Source organism: Mus musculus, chromosome 16 (assembly GCF_000001635.26).
Source record: "Mus musculus strain C57BL/6J chromosome 16, GRCm38.p6 C57BL/6J".
NCBI lineage: Eukaryota > Metazoa > Chordata > Mammalia > Rodentia > Muridae > Mus > Mus musculus.
Window position 1 is genome coordinate 29346694 of NC_000082.6, and position 20906 is coordinate 29367599.

Genomic DNA, 20906 nt, shown 5'->3' on the forward strand with positions numbered 1-20906 from the left:
GATTGTCAAGTGCTTTATTGTGTAGACCAGATTTAAATTTAATTATGGATGATGTTTATTAAAGCTTGGCACTTGATAAATAAGGACAAATGTGTGCTAGCTACACCGATGCTAATCTTTGCTGTGGAAATGGTTTCTCGTGCAGAATATCTCTACATCTATCACTGAGAGCTCTTAAACATTCTAGATCAATCCTCCAAACATCTTGCATTAAGTATTATGAAACGAGTTTATTTTAATGACTTTGAAAAGTTTCTGTATCTTAATGTATCAAACATTCAGCTGAAATCTCGTGTAATGATACCATTTCTAAGACTTTTTTGCAGTACTGTTCTGGTACAGATGTCTGCTTCATTTCTCAAAGTATTTCCACTGAGGAAGAACTAAACCAACATGTCAGGCTTCTTAGACTCTATATGAATTATGGTGGGAGGCAAACCAGCAAGATGGTCCAGTAAATGAAGACACCGGCTGCTCACCTGAGCCCAACTATGTGGTGGAAGGACAGAACTACCTCTTGTAAGTTGTCATCTGAACTCTACACATGCTTTGTAGCACTTAATACATGTAAAACAAGTGAACATTTAAAATGCAATGAAGAAAATAGCATGAGGAACTTGCTAGAATTCCAGAGTTCTTTGTCTCATATGGACTGTCTTATTCCTACAGAACTCTCTGAGCTATGGGGGGCAGAGTCCTTGAACAGAAATTCATCGCAACTCTTATTGGTTTGACAATTGACATTTCTGGCTGATGTCAGGTAAATAATGTCCCTACACGTGTCTGAGAAACTAAACAGATTGTTAAGATTATGAGAAAGACTCGACTGTTTCCTTTGGGGCTCACCATGATGATCCATTCCAAACAAGAGCTGGAGGAAGCAGGGATATTTCCCCTCTAGTTAGTTAACTGAACGAGCAACTTCTTTTTATTATTATTTTTTTTAATTAGGTATTTTCTTCATTTACATTTCCAATGCTATCCCAAAAGTCCACCATACCCTCCCCCACCCCACTCCCTACCTACCCACTCCGACTTCTTGGCCCTGGCTTTCCCCTGTACTGAGGCATATAAAGTTTGCAAGACCAATGGGCCTCTCTTTCCACTGATGGCCAACTAGGCCATCTTCTGATACATATGCAACTAGAGACACGAGCTCCGGGGATACTGGTTACAGACACCAGCCCTGTGGTTTCCACTCCTCCCCTTCCATCTTTGCCTTTGTTCCTCCCTCCTTCCCTTCCCCCATGTGAATGACTATGACTTTCCCTTTAAATCACTAGTCCCTTGAAGAGTCCCAGGCATATCAGAGACACCCAAATAATAAATTAATGGATACTGTCATTTATGTGTTTCTTCTGCAAATCTCTATTGAACTCCTGTCATGAGTCTGGGGCCATTCTGGGTCCTGCACATGCAACACTGAATGACATAGACAAGTAAACAGAAAATGTTCATCTCCATAGCTATTTGTTCACAATAAAGCAAGATATAAATATGGTCCTTTTGGTTCTCAATCAATTTGGGAGGATTAAGAATCCAATATTTATAAACTGGCTCTAGCTTATCATAAGGCCTATTCTTCAAGCCTAGGCAAAAGGTCCCATTTTATTCTATTGCTTTGCTCTTTTGGTATCTTTTTAGTAAGTCTGCCTAAGAAGAGAATTTAGAATGTCTTTCTGATGCCAGCAAATGGAATCAAGTTGGTGAAACATTTTGCCAGCAACACACCAATGAGGGTCCATTTGATACTTTAGGCCAGCAGGGTTAGGCATAGTAAGCGTTATTAAGCCTACCTGACCTCTTGCTCTTCATTGGTCAGACCCAATCCAAACGTATGGTGGATGTCAAAGCAGGAGTTACTGTCTTCCAGCAACCTAGGATGTAGTTGGGATAGGAAAGATACTTCAATTTACAGCTCCCAATGAGCCAGGGTTCTTCGTCTGAGTCCTGAGGTAGCAGTGAGAAAAAGTTATACTTACCCAACTTTCTGAAATCGCTTCTTCAAGAAATCCCACACGTACCTTATTTTCTGCACTTGGATGCATCGTAGCTGCAACCACAAATAAGAAGGAACAGGGATCATACACAGAGGAAAGCCAAGCAAAGGCTAAATTCTTCAGTGTAGGTTCCCATGTGGGTATTACAACCCGGTATCATTCCAGCCCGAAAATGTTGCATTCAAAACTTGAACCAATAAACACACACTCAACTTTGTCTCCACAAATGGTGCCAAAACATCCCACACATAAGACCTCTTACTTTTAGTTCTGGCTTCATCACAGCTTGGTTTATGACTGAGTGGTGGTCAGCTACCAGAGGTTCCTCTGGGTTCTTGCTTATAGGAAACTTCAGTGTGGATAAGTGGAGGCAGAAGACCTTTTTCCTCATATATCTTCGAAATTCATCCTTGAGATGTCAACAAACAAGAGGAAAATCTCAGACCTCACTCAGAATGCAAATTCTTAGCCCCACTCTAGACTCTACAGTGTCAGAAACTTAGGAACTGGAGTCAGCAGTCTGTGTTTCAGTGAGCCTTCCAGAGGCTCCTGATATGTTCAAATATTTGAGAAATGTTGGGCATATTTTATAGTTAAGCATTATGTCTAGAAACTTTCTTAGATGACTCTATTTCCTTTTTATTATTTAAATGTTTGAGACAGGGATTCTTTGTGTGTTCTATACTGAGATCACCCTCTTGGTTAGCCTGCCTTTTCTTCCCAAGGCTTGGGATCATAAGTGTGCACCACCATGATGGGCTCTGGCTATTTTTAAATAATCTCTACAAGCTTAAATTCTCTAGAATACTCCTATGCAGACAGTTTTGAAAACTGAGTGTTCTCACGTCATGTGGTCTCTGAGACTTGTAACAATGACAGCTACTGCCCCATGTAATGGCAGAAAGCAACATCCCTCATCTTGAAATACCAGACATTTCTGCAGGCTGAAGTGAAGGAAGTGTCAGCATTCTTGGGCTAGCCCAGAGATAACGTGTGGCTTGAAAAGATGGTTTTTCCTCCTCTCGTTCTGGTCTAGGTAAACTGCTTGAATGGATGAGATCGTCCCTCTAGAATACTAATCAGTCAGTGCTGGGTCACAAAGGCAGAATACAAAATGTTTGTTTTCTTTAAAAGTTATATTTCATTTTTTATTTGCGATATAGTACTTGCATATATTTATGAGTCTTGTGTAATTATTTCCTCTGAACTGAAATATTCCCTCCTTGAAGACTCAGAAAATAAACAAAACTCACAAGTCTGAACAAGTTCCTAAGAGAAGAATCCCAAGAGGTCTCCCACTGGCTACACAGGCAGTAACAAGTTCCTGAAAGAAGAGGTTCTCTAACCTGTTTAATCACTTCCCGATAAAGCAAGGAGTTCTAGGAATGGGGTGTGCTCTCCAGTGCTGCAACTGCCTGTGATTCACCCACAATCTTGAGAGCAATATATATGTATGTATATATCTTATGCATATACTATATGTGTCTATAGCATATACATTCTAGAGATGGGTGAAATTATTTCTTTGATCTGTTGTCAGTGAATAGACAATTGTTCAGGTCTTTTCAGAAACATTCACACAGCAATAGGGTATGTTCTGAAAGATCAAATCAATGTAATAGGCCTCTTAACCACTTTAGAAATTTAACATTTGTGTAGGAAACACTCAAAACCCTGTCCAATAGCTATTTTTAAATTTTTCTGTCAGCCATTCTATCCTATCATGCAATAGAATATTAACAGGTATTCCCCTATTCAACTGTAGCCTTGTATCTACTAATCATTTTCCCTCTATCTCTCCTTCCCCTTCTCAGGCTTTGAGAATTAGTAATCACTATTCTATATGTCAACTCCATATCTTCCTTGTGTAAGTGAGAATATACAGTATCTGTCTTTCTATAATGATCATGGCATTTAAAATGGACATGAGAAAGTTACGCACGGTTGTCCTCAGCAAAATTGTGTCTGCTTCTTGCAAGGGGCATGGGATGCAACTGGTCCACACCCACCACTCAGGCCTCCAGTAGAACATCAGCTGAACTGCCCCAAGAGTCAGGATGGCTGTGACAAGGCACAGTGCTCTCCGTAAATTCTGGGTATGGTAGCCAAACACCTCCTGCATAATAAATAGAACATTTTATGTTTCAGTATTTACAAAAGTATCATTTTGATTCACAGAATATATGCTTTAGATTCAGGGCTGTTGGTTGAGAACATCAGTTGATAGAATTGAGTTGACTGCAGCTGACATCTAATATATAAAAGAACAGAGAAGCACAACACTTCCTACCTCTCTGTCATGTAAAATCACACATTAAATGGGATAAAAAAGGAAGTTCTACCTGCTTCTATGCCATCCCAAGAGGTACCCCAAGTGTGAGTAACATACCTCATGTTTTAAAGCAGCTTTATTTTCTTAAGGTATTAAAAAAAATGTTGGAGGCATACCTAGATACCCTGAGATACAAACTGTTCCCTAAATGCCATTGTCTGATCATGACTCCATCCAACTTCACCAGGCAGGCAGCACCAGTAACATTAGGTTAGACACCTCCCTGCCCTGACCCAGTCCCCTGGGGCATGCCCATATCTCCAGCAATGTGTACTGCCCATCCACTGTCCAACTTGAGGATGCCTACCCAAGGCCAGTTGCAACAGGAACATTCAGGCGTGTGTTGCCTTCCCAAGACCTTACACCAAGAAAATACAGGAACAACCATATGACTTTCTCAGCATAAGAACAGAATCAACAAGCACCAGGGCAATGTGACACTTCCAGAGAACAGCTATCCTACTATTGCAAGATCTGGATATTCTAACACAACCAAAGCATAAGAAAATTACATTAAATACAATCTAAAAAAGATGATAGAGGTCTTTAAAGAAGAAATTAATAAATACCTTAAAGAAATACAGGAAAACACAAACAGGTTAAGGAAATGAATAAAACTGTTCAAGACCTAAAAATGAAAATAGAAGTAATAAAGAAAAAAACATAAACTGAGGGAATACTGGAGATGGAAAACCTAGGGAAGAACAGACACAAGCATTACCAACAGAATACAAGAGATGGAAGAGAGAAGCTCAGGCAAATGGTAAATCTAAAAAGGTCCTAACACATAACAGCCAGGAAACCTGTATACTATGAAAAGACCTGAACTAAGAATAATAGGAATAGAAGAAAGTGACATGTCCCACCAAATAGACTGAATAAAAACCCTCCTGCTACATAATAAGCAAAATGTTAAATATACAGAAAAAAGAAAAAGTATTAAAAGCTGCAAATGAAAGATGTCAAGTAAAATATAAATGCAGACCTATCAGAATTGCACCTAACTTCTCAACAGAGACTCTAAAAACCAGAAGAGATTGGGCAGATGTCTTGAAGTCTTTAAGTGAACACCAATGCCATCCCAGATTACTATACCCAGCAAAACTTTCAATCACCATAGATGGAGAAAACAAGATCTTCCAATACAAACTAATTTTAATCAATATCTATCCACAAATCCAGCCATACAAAAAATTTTAGAAGAAAAACTTTAACCTGAGGAGGTTAACTACATTCAAACACACACACACACACACACACACACACACACACACACACACACATACACACACACACGAAAAAAAATAATTCCTCACCATCAAAACCAAAAGAAAGGAACACACACACACCTACCACCAACATCAAAATAATATAACATTAACATAGTCACTGATACATCTCAACATCAATGGACTCAATTCCCCAACAAAAAAGACACAAGCTAACAAAATGGATAGAAAAACAGAATTCATGATTCTGCTGCATACAAGAAACATACCTCAGGAACAAAGATAGACATAACCTTAGAGTAAAGGGCTAGAAAAAGATTTTCCAAGCCAAAAAAGAAAAAGAAAATCCAAGAAGCAAGTTGGAGTAGCCATGCTAATATCTAATAAAGTAGACTTTCAACCAAAATTAATCAAAAGAGATGGGAAAGGACACTTTAACTCATCAAAGGAAAAATCTACCAAAATAACATCCTAGTTCTAAACATCTATGCTCCAAAGGCAAGGGCAACCACATTCATAAAGGAAACATTACTAAGGCCTAAATCACAGATCAAAACCTACACATTGATAAGTAGGAAACTACAACACCCCACCCTCACCAACAGGCAGATCACTAAAACAGAAACTAAACAGAGAAATAATGAAACTAACATGTTATGAATTAAATAGACCTAGTAGATATCACCCAGACACAAAACAATATACATTTTTCTCAGCACCTCATGGATCCTTCTCCAAAATTGACCATATACTTGGTCACAAAGCAAGCCTCACCAGATACCAGAAAATCGAAATAATGCCTTGTATCTTATCAGACCACCAAGGATTAAAGCTGGACTTCAACAACAATAGAAACACCAGGAAGCCTACATACTCATGGAACTTGAGCAACTCTCTAATCAATGATCTCTGGCTCAGGAAAGAAATAAAGAAAGAAATTAAAGACTTTCAAGAATTCAATGAAACTGAAGTCACACATATGCAAACTTATGGGACACATGAAAGCAGTGCTAAGAAGGAAAGTCCATCGCACTAAGTGACTTTATAAAGAAGTTGGCTAGATTTCATATTATTAATTTAAAAGCACAACTGAAAGCTCTAGAACAAAAAAGAAGCAAGCACACCAAACAAGAGTAGAAGGCAAGAAATAATCAAAATCAGGGCTGAAATCAATCAATTAGAAACAAAGACAACAATACAAAGAATCAACAAAACCAAGTGATGGTTCTTTGAGAAAATTGGCCAGATAGAAAAACCTTCAGCCAAACTAACTAAAAGACAGAGAGAACATATCCAAATTAGCAAAATCAGAAATGAAAAGGGAGATATAACAACAACAGACACTGAGGGAAATTCAAAGAATCATTAGGTCTTACTTCAGAAGTCTGTACTCCATGAAATTGGAAAATATAAATAAAATAGATGGTTAACTTGACAAATTTCACTTACCAAAGTTAAGTCAAGATCAGATAAATAATCTAAATAGTACAATTTCCCTTATGAAAGTAGAAGTAGTCATCAAAAGTCTCCCAACCAAAAAAGTCCAGGACCAGATAATTTTAATGCAAAATTCTACCAGACTTTCAAAGAAGAGCTAATACCAATACTCCTTAAACTATGCCACCAAATAGAAATAGAAATAGAAGGAATATTGCCAAACCTATGAGGCCATAGTCACTCAGATACCTAAACCACACAAAGACTCAACAAGGAAAGAGAATTTCAGGCCAATTTTCCTCATGAACATTGATGTAAAAACACTCAGCAAAATACTCACAAATTGAATCCAAGAATACATCAAAAACATCATCCACTATGATCAAGTAGCTTCATCCCAGGGATGAGAGGATGTTTCAACACATGACAATACATCAATGTAATCCACCATATAAACAAACTAAAAGAAACAAAAGCACAGCATCATCTCATTAGACACTGGAAAATCTTTTAACAAAACTCAATGCCCATTCATGATAAAACTCTTGGATAGATCTGGGATACAAGGCACATACCTAATCATAGTAAAGGCACTACAGAGCAAGCTGATAGCCAACATAAAATTAAAACAATTCCACTAAAATCAGGGTCAAGGATGCCCACTCTATATCTATTCAAAATAGTACTAGAAGTTTTTAACTAGAAGTTTTAGACCTAAAGGAGATCAGGGGATACAAACTAGAAAGAAAGAAATCAAACTATCGGTATTTGCAGATGATATGTTAGTATACATAAATCACCCCAAAAACTCTACCAGGGAGCCCCTACAACTGATAAACACCTTCAGCAAAGTGGCTAGATAAAAAATAACTAAACGAACAAACAAAGCACATTCCAGTGGCCCTCCTATATACAAATGACAAACTGAGAGTGAATGAAATAAGAGAAACACCACCCTTCACAATAGCCACAAATAATATAAAATATTTTTGATGTAAGTATCCAGGCAAGTGAAAGATCTGTATAACAAGAACTTCAAGTCTCTGAAGAAAGAAATTGAAGAAGCTATCAAAAGATGGAAAGATTTCCCATGCTCATGGCTTGGTAGGATCAACATAGTAAAAATGGCCATTTTACCAAAAGCAATCTACAGATTCAATACAATTCCCATCAAAATGGCAACACAATTCTTTAAATGCCATGGTGTTGGCATAAAAACAGACAGGTTGATCAATGGAATAAAGTAGAAGACCCAGAAATAAGCTCATATACCTACAGACACTTAATTTTTTTTTTTTTTTTTGGACAAAGATGCCAAAACCATACGGTGGAAAAAAGAAAGCATCCTTAACAAATGGTGCTGGTGTAACTAGATATCTGCATATAGAACACTGCAAATACATCCATATCTATTACCCTGCACAAAACTCAAGTCCAAGTGGATCAAAGACCTCACACAAAACCTGATACATTAAGTTTAATGGAAGATAAAGTGGGGAATCGCTTTGAATGCATTGGTACAGGGCCTAACTTGTTTAACAGAACACCAATAGCTCAGGCCCTAATACCAACAATTAATAAATGAAACCTCAAAAACTGAAAAGTTTCTGTAAGGCAGAGGGCACTGTCAATCGGAAAAAGCAGCAATCTACAGACTGGGAAAGATCTTTACCAACCTTACATTTGACAGAAGGTTAATATGCAAAATATATAAAGAACTCAAGAAATTAAACACTACCAAACCAAATAACCCAATTCAATAATGGATCACAGAGCTGAACAGAATTCTCAACAAAGAAATCTCTAATGGTCAAGAAGCACTTAAAGAAATGTTCAACATCTTTAGTCATCATAGAAATACAAATCAAAACAACTCCGAGATTCCACCTTACACCAATCAGAATGACTAAGATCAAGAAACGTGACAGCACATGCTGATGCAGATGTGGAGAAGTGGAACACTACTCCATTGCTAGAAGAGTGCAAACCTTTACAACCACACTGCAAGTCAATCTGGCAGTTTCTCAGAAAACTTGGAATAGTTCTGCATCAAGCTATATGTTTCCTGGGCTTATACACAAAAGATGATCCACCACACTACAAGGAAAATTGCTCAATTATGTTATAGAAGACTCTTAATAGCCAGAAACTGGAAACAACCCAGATGTCCCTTAACCAAAGAATGGATAAAGAAAATATGGTACATTTACACAATGGAATACTCCTTAGCTACTAAAAACAAGGATTCATAACATTTGCAGGGAAATGGGTGGAACTAGAAAATATCACCCTAAGTGAGGTAACCCAGACCCAGAAAGACACTCATGGTATGCACTTACTTATAAGTGGATATTAGCCATAAAGTACAGGATAACCATGCTACAATCCACAGACTTCACAAAAACTAAGAAACAAGGAGGGCTCCAGGGAAGATACTTGAATCACTCTCAGAAGGGGAAATAAATTAGACATCAAAGTGGATGGAGAGAGGGAACTGGCTGGGAGAGGGGCTAGGGATCATGAATAAGGAGAGCAGAGGTGGGGTTGATTCAGGTTGGAAAAATAAGGGGAATCGGTTGGCAGACATCTCTGGGAGAAGCTGGACATTTGGAATTCTGGGCCCCTGGGAGGGTATCGGATGACCCTAGCTGATCTCCCAGCAGCAGAGGATATGGAGTTTGAAGAGACCAGCTCCTGTAGGACTTCCAGAGAAGGGAGGGGGACACCTACCAACCTACAAACCTTTGACCCAAAATTTGCCCTGCCTAGAAGATGTGCAGAGATAAAGATGAAGCAAAAATTGAGTGAATGGCCAACTAATGATTGGCCCAACTTGAGACCACCCCATGGGAGAGAGCCAATCCCCGATGCTATAATGGAACTGGTATGCTTACAGACAGGAGCTTAGCATAACTGTCACCTTCATCCAGCACCTTACGGAAACAGAGATTCACAGTGAAATATTAGGCAGAGCTCAGGAGTCTTGTGGAAGAGATTGGGGAAGGATTGAGGTAACTGGAGGGTCAAGCAGACGTGCAGATTGGCCTTTATGTGGGTCCCCTAACAACTAGATCAGGGGCTGTCTCTGACTAGGATTCGGTTGCCTGCCTTTGGATCTATTTGCCCTACCTGGGCTGCCATATTTATCCTCAGTAGAAGAGAATAAAAATGAAGCCCAATCCTGATTCAACTTAATGTTCCAGGACAGATTAATATGTTGGCAGGGGGTGGTAGTGAACTTCTCTGAGGGGGTTCAATTGGGATGTAAAGTGGATAAATAAATTAATGAAGAAAAGCTTAGATAATCTATTAAAGAAAGTGATAGGCTTGTGACAGTCATGATTCAGACATCCAGTTTCATCTGTATTCACATTTGGTTATAGTAATAACTGAATATGATTGAACATATGAACGAATATATTGTTTTCTAAGCCAGCACATATAAATTTAGTGGAAAATCTACAGTCATGAAAGGCTCGCAAAAGATCAATTTGGCTCACTTGTTTTAAAATGCATTTTTTATTATTTAAACATTTTTAAATTTAAATATACTTTGGCTGAATCTTAAGGTAGTGACAAATACGTATGTATTTGTCAACTACTCCTGAACGTGAGGCCTTTTCTGGAGTGGTTGATGTACCCATTGTCATTCTACTAGAGAATATTGATTTCCCTCTCACAGCAGTTATAAGTGATAGTTCAGTTGCTAACTTTTACCCTAGTGGCTAGTTTTCCATTCATTCATTCATTTGTTTTCTAAAATATATCAAAATATAATGAAATAAAACAAAAACTATCACATTAAAGTTGAACAAGACAAACCAAAGAAGGAAAAGAGCCCAAGAGAAGGCACAAGAATCAGACACAAACTTGTATGCACATCCCATAAAAACACTAAACTCAAAGCCATAATACACATTCGGAAGACCTGATGCAGACCTGTGCAGACCCTGTGCATGCTCCTCTTGTCTCTGTGAGTTCATATGAGCTCTGCTCATGTTGATTTGTGTTGACTTAGCACAGTGGCTCTTACCCTGTGGGTCATGACCCCTTTGGGAATCAAATGACCCTTTCATAGGGGTCACCTATGACCATCAGAAAACACTGAAGTTTACATTACACTTTATAACAGTAGTAAAATTACAGTTATGAAGCATCAATGAAAATAATTTGTGGTTGGGAGAGGGGGGTCACCACAGCCTGAGGAACTGTATTAAAGTGTCCCAGTGTTAGGAAGGTTGGTTTAGAGGCTCTTGTTTCCTTGGTGTCCCTCACCCACTCTGGCTCTCATGTGCTTTCTTCTTCCTCTTCCACAGGATTCCCTGAGCTCTAAGGGAAAGATTTGATGGAGACATCCCATTTAGGGCTGAGTGTTCCAAGATCTCTCATTCTCTACTTAATGTCCAGCTGGGGGTCTCTATATTTGTTCCTGTCTGCTTCAGGGAGGAAGCTTCTCTGATGATGGCAAGCAAGGCTCTGATCTATGAGTATAGTATAATATCATTAGGAGTCATTTTATCACTAGATTTTTTTTCTTTTTTAGAACAGTATCATTTGGTTTTTTACCCCAGGCCCATCTGCTACATAGTCCCAGGTTCTTGGTTTCCCAAGCAATTTGGGTATGGGTTCAATCTTGTGGAGTAGGCCTTAAGTCAACTCAGTTATTGGTTGGTTACTCATGAATCTAAAGAGCTTCTGTATGACAAATGGCACTGTCACTCAGACAAAGCAGCAACCTACAAAATGGGAAAAGATTTTTACCAACTATACATCCAATAGAAGGCTATTGGATACTATTCAAAATATATAAAGAACTCAAAAAACTAGATATCAAGGAAACAAATAAACCAGTTAAAAATGGAGTGCAGATTTAAACAGAAAGTTATCAGTAGGGAAAACTCAAATGACTGAGAAACACGACGTACAGAAATGTTCAATATCCTTTGCTGTCAGGGATATGCAAATCAGAACTACTTAGAGATTTCATGTTATAACTGTTGGAATCAATAAGATCAACAAAACAAGTGACAGCTCTTTTTGGAGGGAATATGGAATAAGAGCAGCACTCCTCCAGGGCTAGTGGGAATGCAAACTTGTACGGCCACTATGCAAATCAATGTGGTGTTTCCTCAGGAAGATGATACTGCCTTAAGATCCAGCTATACCACTCCTAGGCAGTACCCAAAGGATGCTTCATCCTATTAATTACAGAGGCATTTGCTCAATCATGGTCATTACTGCTCTATTCATAATTGCCAGAAAATAGAAACAGCTTAAATGTCCCTAAATAGAAGAATGGATAAAGAAAATTTGCACAATGATACATTTGTCCATTAAGGAAAAGTGACATCATGAAATTTGCATGTAAATGTATGAAACTAGGGGGGAGAAAATCATCCTAAGTGAGGCATCCCAGACTCAGAAAGATGAATATTGTATATATTTGCTTATATATGGATGCTAGCTATGAAGTCAGTGATAATCCAGCTACAATCCAGAGACCGTAGAAGATTGGTATAGAGCAGCAGTTCTCAACCTGTAGGTGGAACCCCTTTGAAGGTAAAACAAGTTTCACATGGGCTACATACCACATATTTACATTTACAGCAAAATTGCAGTTATGAGGTAGCAACAAAATAATTTTATAGTTGGGGGGATCACAACATGAAGAACTATATTACAGGGTCTCAGCATTAGAAGGGTTAAGAACCACTGTCCTCGGAGGAACAGATAGATCGCATTAGAAAAAGGAAGTAGAATAGATAGTTAGGGATTTGGGGGAGGGGTAAAATGGAAGGATTGAATCAGGACAGGGTTTGTGGGAGGGAATGCAGTAGAAACAGCTAAACTTAAGGGTCATTTGAGGGGTGGTATGGAAACCTAATGCAGTACAAACTTCATAAAATGTATACTTATATGAAGGCAATCTAAATGAAACAGCCAAAATAATGGGGGAAACAGAGTCTCAACTGGCCATCTCCTGGCACCAAATGAAGCTTTGTTTACTGAAATTGTGTTAACATCTAATCGAGTTGCTGGCCAAAGGGGCCTCACATGAATCCCTAAACAACACAAGCTGTTGCCAAGGCTACAGGTTGCTCTCCACAAACCCACAGCAACTCCCCGTTACTGAAGACAACACCCACACAATGCTTTGAAAATGAAGGCGTGGAGCAGTTGCCTACACAGAGCCATAACCCTTATGTTCCAGCATCTTTGGTTCAGGAAAGTACAACACATGCTCTCAAAAAAGAAACATAGACACCGAGCCAACCACAAACCTTTATCCTCAATGTTGTACAATCTACGAGCTATGCTTGGGCGCTTACTTATTAGAATAGATACTGTGGCTGAACTGGGGGCAGGTGGGGAAAGAACATGGTGGATCAGGTGTGGGAAGGACAGAGGGAGAGTGTCCTGGGAGAGACAGCTTGTACTGGGGGACATTTTGGAGGTGAGCTAAAAAACGGGTACAATGGAAACTCCCAAGAATCTACAAAAGTGACCCTAGTAAGCCAAGATTCCTAGTAAGTGGGGAAATGGAGCCTGAACTGGCCAACTCTGTAACCAGGCAAGGTTTCCAATGGAGGGATTGGAACACCAACCCAGCCACAAAAGTTTCTGCCTATAATTTGTCCGGCCTGCAAGACATGCTGAGGTCAATGTGAAGCAGAAATTGTGGGTGTGGCCGTTCAGTGACCAGTTCAGCCTGGTACCCTGCCACGAGAGGGATTCCACCCCTGACATTGGTCTGGAAGATCAAGAAGCAGAGATTTAGGATAGAACTAAGTACAACTAGCCAAAAACAAACAAAAGAAGAAGCCAATAAAATGATTCCTAATGATACTCTGCTGTAACTCACAGACCAGAGCCTAGTATGAGTCATCACAGAAACCTCACCCAGTATCCTATAGAAGAAGATGCAGAGACTCACAGTCAAACATTAAGCAGAGCTCTGGGAATCCTGCAGAAGATGGGGAGGGAGGATTTTAGGAGCCACAGGCAAGGATAGCGTAAGAAAACCCACAGAATCAACTAACCTGGGCTCATAGGAGCTCACAGAGACTGAATTGCCAATTAGGGAGCCTGTATGGGTCTGACCTAGGCCCTTTGCATACAAGTTATGATGTTATCGTTAGGTAACTTGGTCTTCTGGTGGGACTCCTAACAGTGGGAGCAAGGGCTGTCTCTGACTCTTTTGCCTGCTTTTGGGACCCTTTCCTCCTACTGGGTTCCCTTGTCCAGCTTTATCATGAGGGGAGGTGCCTTGTCTTATTGCAACTGGATATGCGATTATTTTGTTGATATACTTGGAGGTCTGCGCTTTTCTAAAGGGAAAATGGGGAACAGTGGTTCTGGGAGAGAGAGGAGGTGGCGGGAGGGACGGGAAGGAGAGGAGAAGGGGAAACTGTGGTCAGAATGTAACACACGAGAGAAGAATAAATTAAAAAAAGAAAAAAAGAACAACATGCTGAGATATTTGTACTTTTAATAGTTTAGCTAATGTTTTGATTCATAAATCAAATGAATTTGAGACTTGTTTTAAGGGGACATAGCTTTGGTTGTGTAAAACCAAATTTTAGTTTCCTCCCTCTTCATTGAGGGTCCACAGCATTGTTTCATACATTCAAAAACAAAACAAAACAAAGACAATTTTTAGAGTACTTTAAACTGTTTGAGGGATGCTGATTATTACTTCAGGATATGAGGTATCTCCCTACGGGGAGAGTTCATGTATTGATGGTTTTGCTCTCAGTACCACTATTGAGAGGTGACTGTGTCATGAGTGTATTAACTTCATCAACTGATTAATCCGTTGGTGGGTTCTTAGCTGAATGGGCTATTAGAAAGTGGAGCCCAGTTGGATGAAGTGGGTCAGTAGAGATTGTGCTAATGATTGGGGTATCTTTTAAGAGATGGGGGTAGGTGGAGGGAGAGGGGAGGGAAGAGGGAAGGAAGGGACGGAGAAGAAGGAAGCAGTCATTCTCTGATGTTCCTGGACACCACGAGATGAGAAGCTTGGCCCCGACCTAGCACTGTGTTCCTGCCTTGTCACAGGCTTCAAAGTGAGGGAACCATCCAACCATGGATGAGACATCTGAAACCAGGAGTCAGAGTCCGTCTTTCTTCCTGCAGCCCTCAGATACCTTGTCACAGAAATTGGAACTAAAACCCTGACAAATGTATGGCGAGTGTACTATCCAATGGCTTTGAGTTGAATTGGAAATTTTTCTTGGTTTTTATTTTCCAGTGACTTTAATTCCGACATCCAGATCACAGAGCTGTGATATTAGGACTAGATAGATAGATAGATAGATAGATAGATAGATAGATAGATAGATAGATAGACAGACAGACAAAACTCTGATTCGGTAGTGTTTTTTAATGACAGAGCCATGCGAATTTGAGGCCAATTTAGATCATGCATTACATAACCAATCCCTTTGTTTAATTATTTGGAAAGTTTTCACCATCAGTATGACCTTTTTAAAAAATATTAATTTTCCCTTAATAAGGTAGTAGTGGATTATAAGTTGTTGAAAGCAATCCTTAAACAGAGTAGAAATGGCCCACGTGTTTTAAATAAGATGTACATTTGAGTCTACTCTGATAATTGTGGGCTGTGTGACCACAAATAACTCATTCACCATAGGGAAATCCCAGCAAAAAGAATTCCTCTATGAAACAAAGAGGAAGACTCACAGTATAGGAGTGCTGCGATCAGCCAAGGCAGTATCTGCTTGCACAATCTGTACAGTGAGAGTAAGCTCTAGAAGATGGAGGGAAAGGTGCACATTGCTAGATATGCAGCCCTAGTTTGATATTAGTGAAGATGCTCTAATTTAATTCAGAAGCGTGCACTGTCCATCACTGTTTGAACATTCCAAGATCCCTTCCTCTTCCTGTACTCCCTCTGCTTCTGCAACTCTTGGTCCTCTCTGTGTATTACAGTTTTATTAGACCCAAATAACATAAGTATGCTAGCTTACATATTATATGATCAATATACAGCGATTCACTTATAAACAGTCAGTGTCAAGGCCCAAGGGTATGAAAAACAGAAGCAGAACAGGTTGGAATTTTAGTTCATAGCTGCAGAGAATTCACTCATAAACATATTTTTGCTGTGTTTATTTTCACACAGCTTTGACACTGATAATCACAATTCTGTTGCCTACTTAGATTTTTTCTGTATAACTTCCTTTTATTAAACAGGGGAAATACAAGCCTAGGGAGAATTCAAAGAAGCTATTAAAGTCATAGACTGCTGACAACCTCTTAAATCTGGACAACTCTTCGGGGAAAGCAAAGTTACAAATTCTATCAAGAATTATAAAGATGTTTCTACCTGTGATCGATAATTCTTCAGTTGGAAGGATGCCCTAATGAAGTAACACATAAAAGAAAAAATAATGGATGCAAGATGCTCAGAGCAGCATTGTCTGTAACAGCAAAACTACTGGGGACCTGAAATGTTAGCCAGTAGTTCAGTGAGCTTTGAAATATCAGAACAATGGTCTATAATGAAGCCATTAAAAATACAGTGTATAGTGTCAATGCAGAAACCTAGGGCCATCTGTAATACAAGGTTAAATGAAGAGAAGACAAGCAGAATGAATTGAACCAAATAGCAGCAGCACAAAATTTAGCCCAACTATATCAGAAATTACATTAAATGTAAATGGCCCTAATATCACGAATGAAGACAAGCTGTTAAGCTAGACAATAAAAGGTATGCTTCATGCTATTTCTAAGAGACATGCTTTAAATATAAATAAGCCAGAAAGTTAAAAGGGGAGCAGAAAAAAACATGCCATGCAAATGTTAGTGAAGAAAAGTTGAGTGACTATATTAATGTCAAACAAAATATATTTCTTCATGGATATTTAAGAAAGGAAACATTGTGAGAGAGGAGTAGGGCACTTCATGATAAATTCAACAGGAACACAACATGTATAAATTTAATTTATAACTAAAACAAAAAAACAAATTTATAACTATAAATTGTAGTTATATAGCATTCTTTGAGCCCAAATGACTTATGAGTCCTTTCAAATATTTAAGGTTGAAGTGAAACTACTTTTCTATAAACTTCTTCATAAATGGGGGATGTAAGAATGTTCCTAACTTGTCATAACAAGGTCAGAATTGCCTGGTGCTTGAATAAGCATGTTGAAAGAAAAGTTATAGGTTATGATTTATGTCACTATATATAAAATAAATCAGAAAGTATGTCATGTAACCAATGCAGTGGCATAATGAAAAGGTAACATATTATTACCCAATGCTATTTGTCTAAGGAATACAAAGCCAATGAGTTTTTCAGTGTTAATGTTCAGGGGTTATGAATAGGTCTGTACAATAGACATAGAAAAAGAAAGACAGATGCATATGGTTGTAAACAAGCAACTTGTTTAACTTTAGACAGATTGTAACTATTAATAAACTTAATAAGTGAATCTATTAAAGTTGTAGGATAGTAGGTAAATATAGAAAACTCAATTGTATTTATATGTTGTAGTGGGTTGGGCTAATGCTACTTGTATTTAATGTTAATATTGGTCCCCAAGCCTAGTTTCTCCAGAGATGAGAGTCCACATGTAAGAGGCTAAGTGACTCTACCCCCAGGTTGTTTCTGATTGGTAAAGAAAGATGCCAACAGCTAATAGCTGGACAGAAGAGAAATAGGTGGGGTTTAAGAATTGCAGGCTTGGAGTGGGAGAGTAACAATGAAGGAGAAGATAGTGCAAGAGTAGAGAAGGAGAAATCACCATGAGCTAGGAGTCAAGAGAACATGGCCCTGTGGACTGGACAATCGGAGTTAAAAGCAGTTCAGATGAGACATAGTAAGTAATAACTCAGGCTATCGATAGGAAAGTAGGTTCTAATAGCATAGAGGGTAGTCAGCTGCCCAGCTCCTGTGCTGCTTAAGGCTTATTGTAAATATAAAGGTTGTGTGTGTCTTTCATCCAGGAACTAAGAAGTCTAAGGTGGGGTAGAAATCCTAAGTTGGGATTAAAAACTTTCTACAACAGTATGTATTAGTAGAAAGTTGAAAGTCAATTAAGTACAAATAATAGAACTAAGAAAAATTCAATTGCCTTGCACTAAATCTACAAAAGGTGTACAAAGCCTTGAAACTGAGACTGCTGTGTCACTGCTGAGAGAGTGAGAGCTATATGAATGGGAAGATACAAGAAATCTGGGACATCAACACATTGCTCCCATTTAACGGCTCACCAAGTGCTTTTCACTCATTGATTGGATGACTCTAAAATTGCTGAAGAAATACCAAGAACCTAGGGTAGTCAAGAAAATAATTCAAAACCAAACAGAAGCACAGAGGACTTGCACCAGCAGAAATGGGAACTTCCTACAAAGCCACAGTAATTAGGAAGACTCGTGGCTGTGCTTTGAATATGTTTGACCCAAGAAGTGACACTATTAGGAGGTGTGGCCTTGTTGAGGTACTTGTGGTCTTGATGGAGGTATCGAGTCATTTGGGGGTTTTGAGACCCTCCTCCTAGCTGCCTGGGAGTCAGTCTGCTCCTGGCTTCCTTTTGATGAATATGTAGAACCCTCAGCACCTCCAGCACTATATCTGCCTGCAGGCTGCCATGCTTCCTGCAATGATGATAACGGACTGAACTTCTGAATGTGTAAACCATCCCCAGTTAAATGTTGTCCTTTACAAGAGTTGCTTTGGTCACGGTGTCTCTTCACAGCAATGGAAACCCTAAGACAACTCAGTATGCATGATACAGGGGAAAAAAATAGAATGACAAAGGACAAAGCAGAATGGAAAAGGGCCTAAGATACCATCACCATTCTTCCAGAGAAGGAATCACTACAGAGGCTTAAGGTACTTAAGCAGGGCTGGAGCTAAGGGAAAGATGCTGGGGGAAGTAGGGTTCCCCTTCATCTATGTATCCTATGCAAAGGTTCATTTTTATTTAAATGTGAAAGCAAACCAGTCCCTTGAAAGAGGAAATAAGAGAACTTCAGCAGACAAATAATTCTTAAAGCAAGAAAAATGTGTTTGATTACATTGAAGCTAAAGGCAACTGTTTATTAAAGGGTCTCTGGCATAGGTTAGCCATTTATAAGGCCTATTTACATATAACCTATATATAAAGAGGGATTTATATTTGGAATTCCAAGAATCACTACAAAACAATAAAGAATTAAAGTTAGAAAATAGGGCCAGGGGAACTTAAATAGATGATTCTAAGAAGTCTAAAAATGATCCACAGCCTTCGAGAGGAAGCTTGGGGCTTTGTTAAAGAAATGTGAACTAAAGCCACAATATTGTGTCACAGGTCAATACAGCCATGACCATCCTAAAGAGAAACAATTCAGAGGACTCACACAACCGTGGTGGAGGACTTACTCAAAAGTCGCACTGATGCTGCAGATCACAGATCAACTAAAATTAAAAGTACTGACTATAGCAAGGTGGTAAAGACTGGGAACAGCTGATAGAATCGAACAAGCATTCCGCTAAAAGTCACTAGAAGTGTGAATTGGTATAAACACTTTTAAAAGCAGTGTTGCGACAGACATGAATATTCTACTCAACTCTTGGAGCTTTGTACAAGAGAGATGAAAGCATATTCAGCTTTATAAAATGTTTTGAGACAAGTGTGATGGTGCATGCCTTTGATCTCAGCATTCGGGAAGCAGAGACAAGAGGATCTCTGTGAGTTCAAGGCTAGCCTGATCTACATAGTAAGTTCCAGGACAGCCAGAGCTACACAGTGAGACTGTCTCAAAATACAAAACAAAACAAAACAAAACAAAACAAAACACAAGACAACCAGCCAACCACCAAACAAAAGAACAACAACAAGAAAAAATAAAAAAGAAATTGGGGTGGTGGGAAGGGTTTCTTAAACAGAAGTATTCAGACCAGATGTGTTCATGAAAGCCAAGGAAGGCCCTATCAACAGAAGAAAAATAATAAATTTTCTACTGTCATCCAATGGTATACCACAACTTTTAAAACTTTTCTTTCACTTTTAAGATTATTTTTATTAGGTATTTATTTCATTTACATTTCCAATGCTTTCCTAAAAGTCCCCTACACCCTCCCCCATCCACTCCCCCACCCACCCACTCCCACTTCTTGGCCCTGGTGTTCCCCTGTACTGAGGCATATAAAGTTTGCATGACCAATGGGTCTCTCTTTCAACTGATGGCCGACTAGGCCATCTTCTGATACATATGCAGCTAGAGACACGAGCTCGGGGAGTGGGGAGGACAATGGAGTACTACTCAGCTATTAAAAAGAATGAATTTATGAAATTCCTAGGCAAATGGATGGACCTGGAGGGCATCATCCTGAGTAAGGTAACCCAATCACAAAAGAACTCACATGATATGAACTCACTGATAAGTGGATATTAGCCCAGAAAATTAGAATATCCAAGATATAAGATACAATTTGCGAAACACAAGAAACTCAAGAAGAACGAAGACCAAAGTGTGGATACTTTGCCCCTTCTTAGAATTGGGAACAAAACACCTATGGAAGGAGTTACAGAGACAAAGCTTGGAGCTGAGACAAAAGGATAGACCATCTAAAGACTGCCATACCCAGGGATCCATCCCATAATCAGCCTCCAAACGCTGACACCATTGCATACACTAGCAAGATTTTGCTGAAAGGACACTGATATAGCTGTCTCTTGTGAGACTATGCGTATGCTGGGGCCTAGCAAACACAGGAGTGGATGCTCACAGTCAGTTATTGGATGGCTCACAGGGCCCCCAATGGAGGAGCTAGAGAAAGTATGCAAGGAGCTGAGGGGATCTGCAACCCTGTAGGTGGAACTTTTAAAACTTTTAAGAAATAACTTCTACTATTTCTACCAATGTGGATACATTTCAGACGACAGAGTGAGTAAA

At 39.1% G+C, this 20906-nt stretch overlaps 1 protein-coding gene across 4 annotated transcripts in view; it reads right to left on the reverse strand.

The window, feature by feature from the left end:
- Positions 1-20906, reverse strand: part of Atp13a5 (ATPase type 13A5) — a 148277-nt gene that overhangs the window by 116204 nt on the left and 11167 nt on the right. For 3 of the 4 annotated variants that reach the window (XM_006522197.4, NM_001284375.1, NM_175650.4), the window contains exons 2-5: positions 3943-4116; positions 2263-2409; positions 1983-2053; positions 1797-1877 (exon numbers count right to left, since the gene is read on the reverse strand). In XM_006522197.4, coding sequence (XP_006522260.1) covers positions 1797-1877; positions 1983-2053; positions 2263-2409; positions 3943-4116 — 473 coding nt within the window. The remainder of the gene's footprint in view (positions 1-1796; positions 1878-1982; positions 2054-2262; positions 2410-3942; positions 4117-20906) is intronic. The other variant, XM_006522196.4, reaches the window with a different exon arrangement.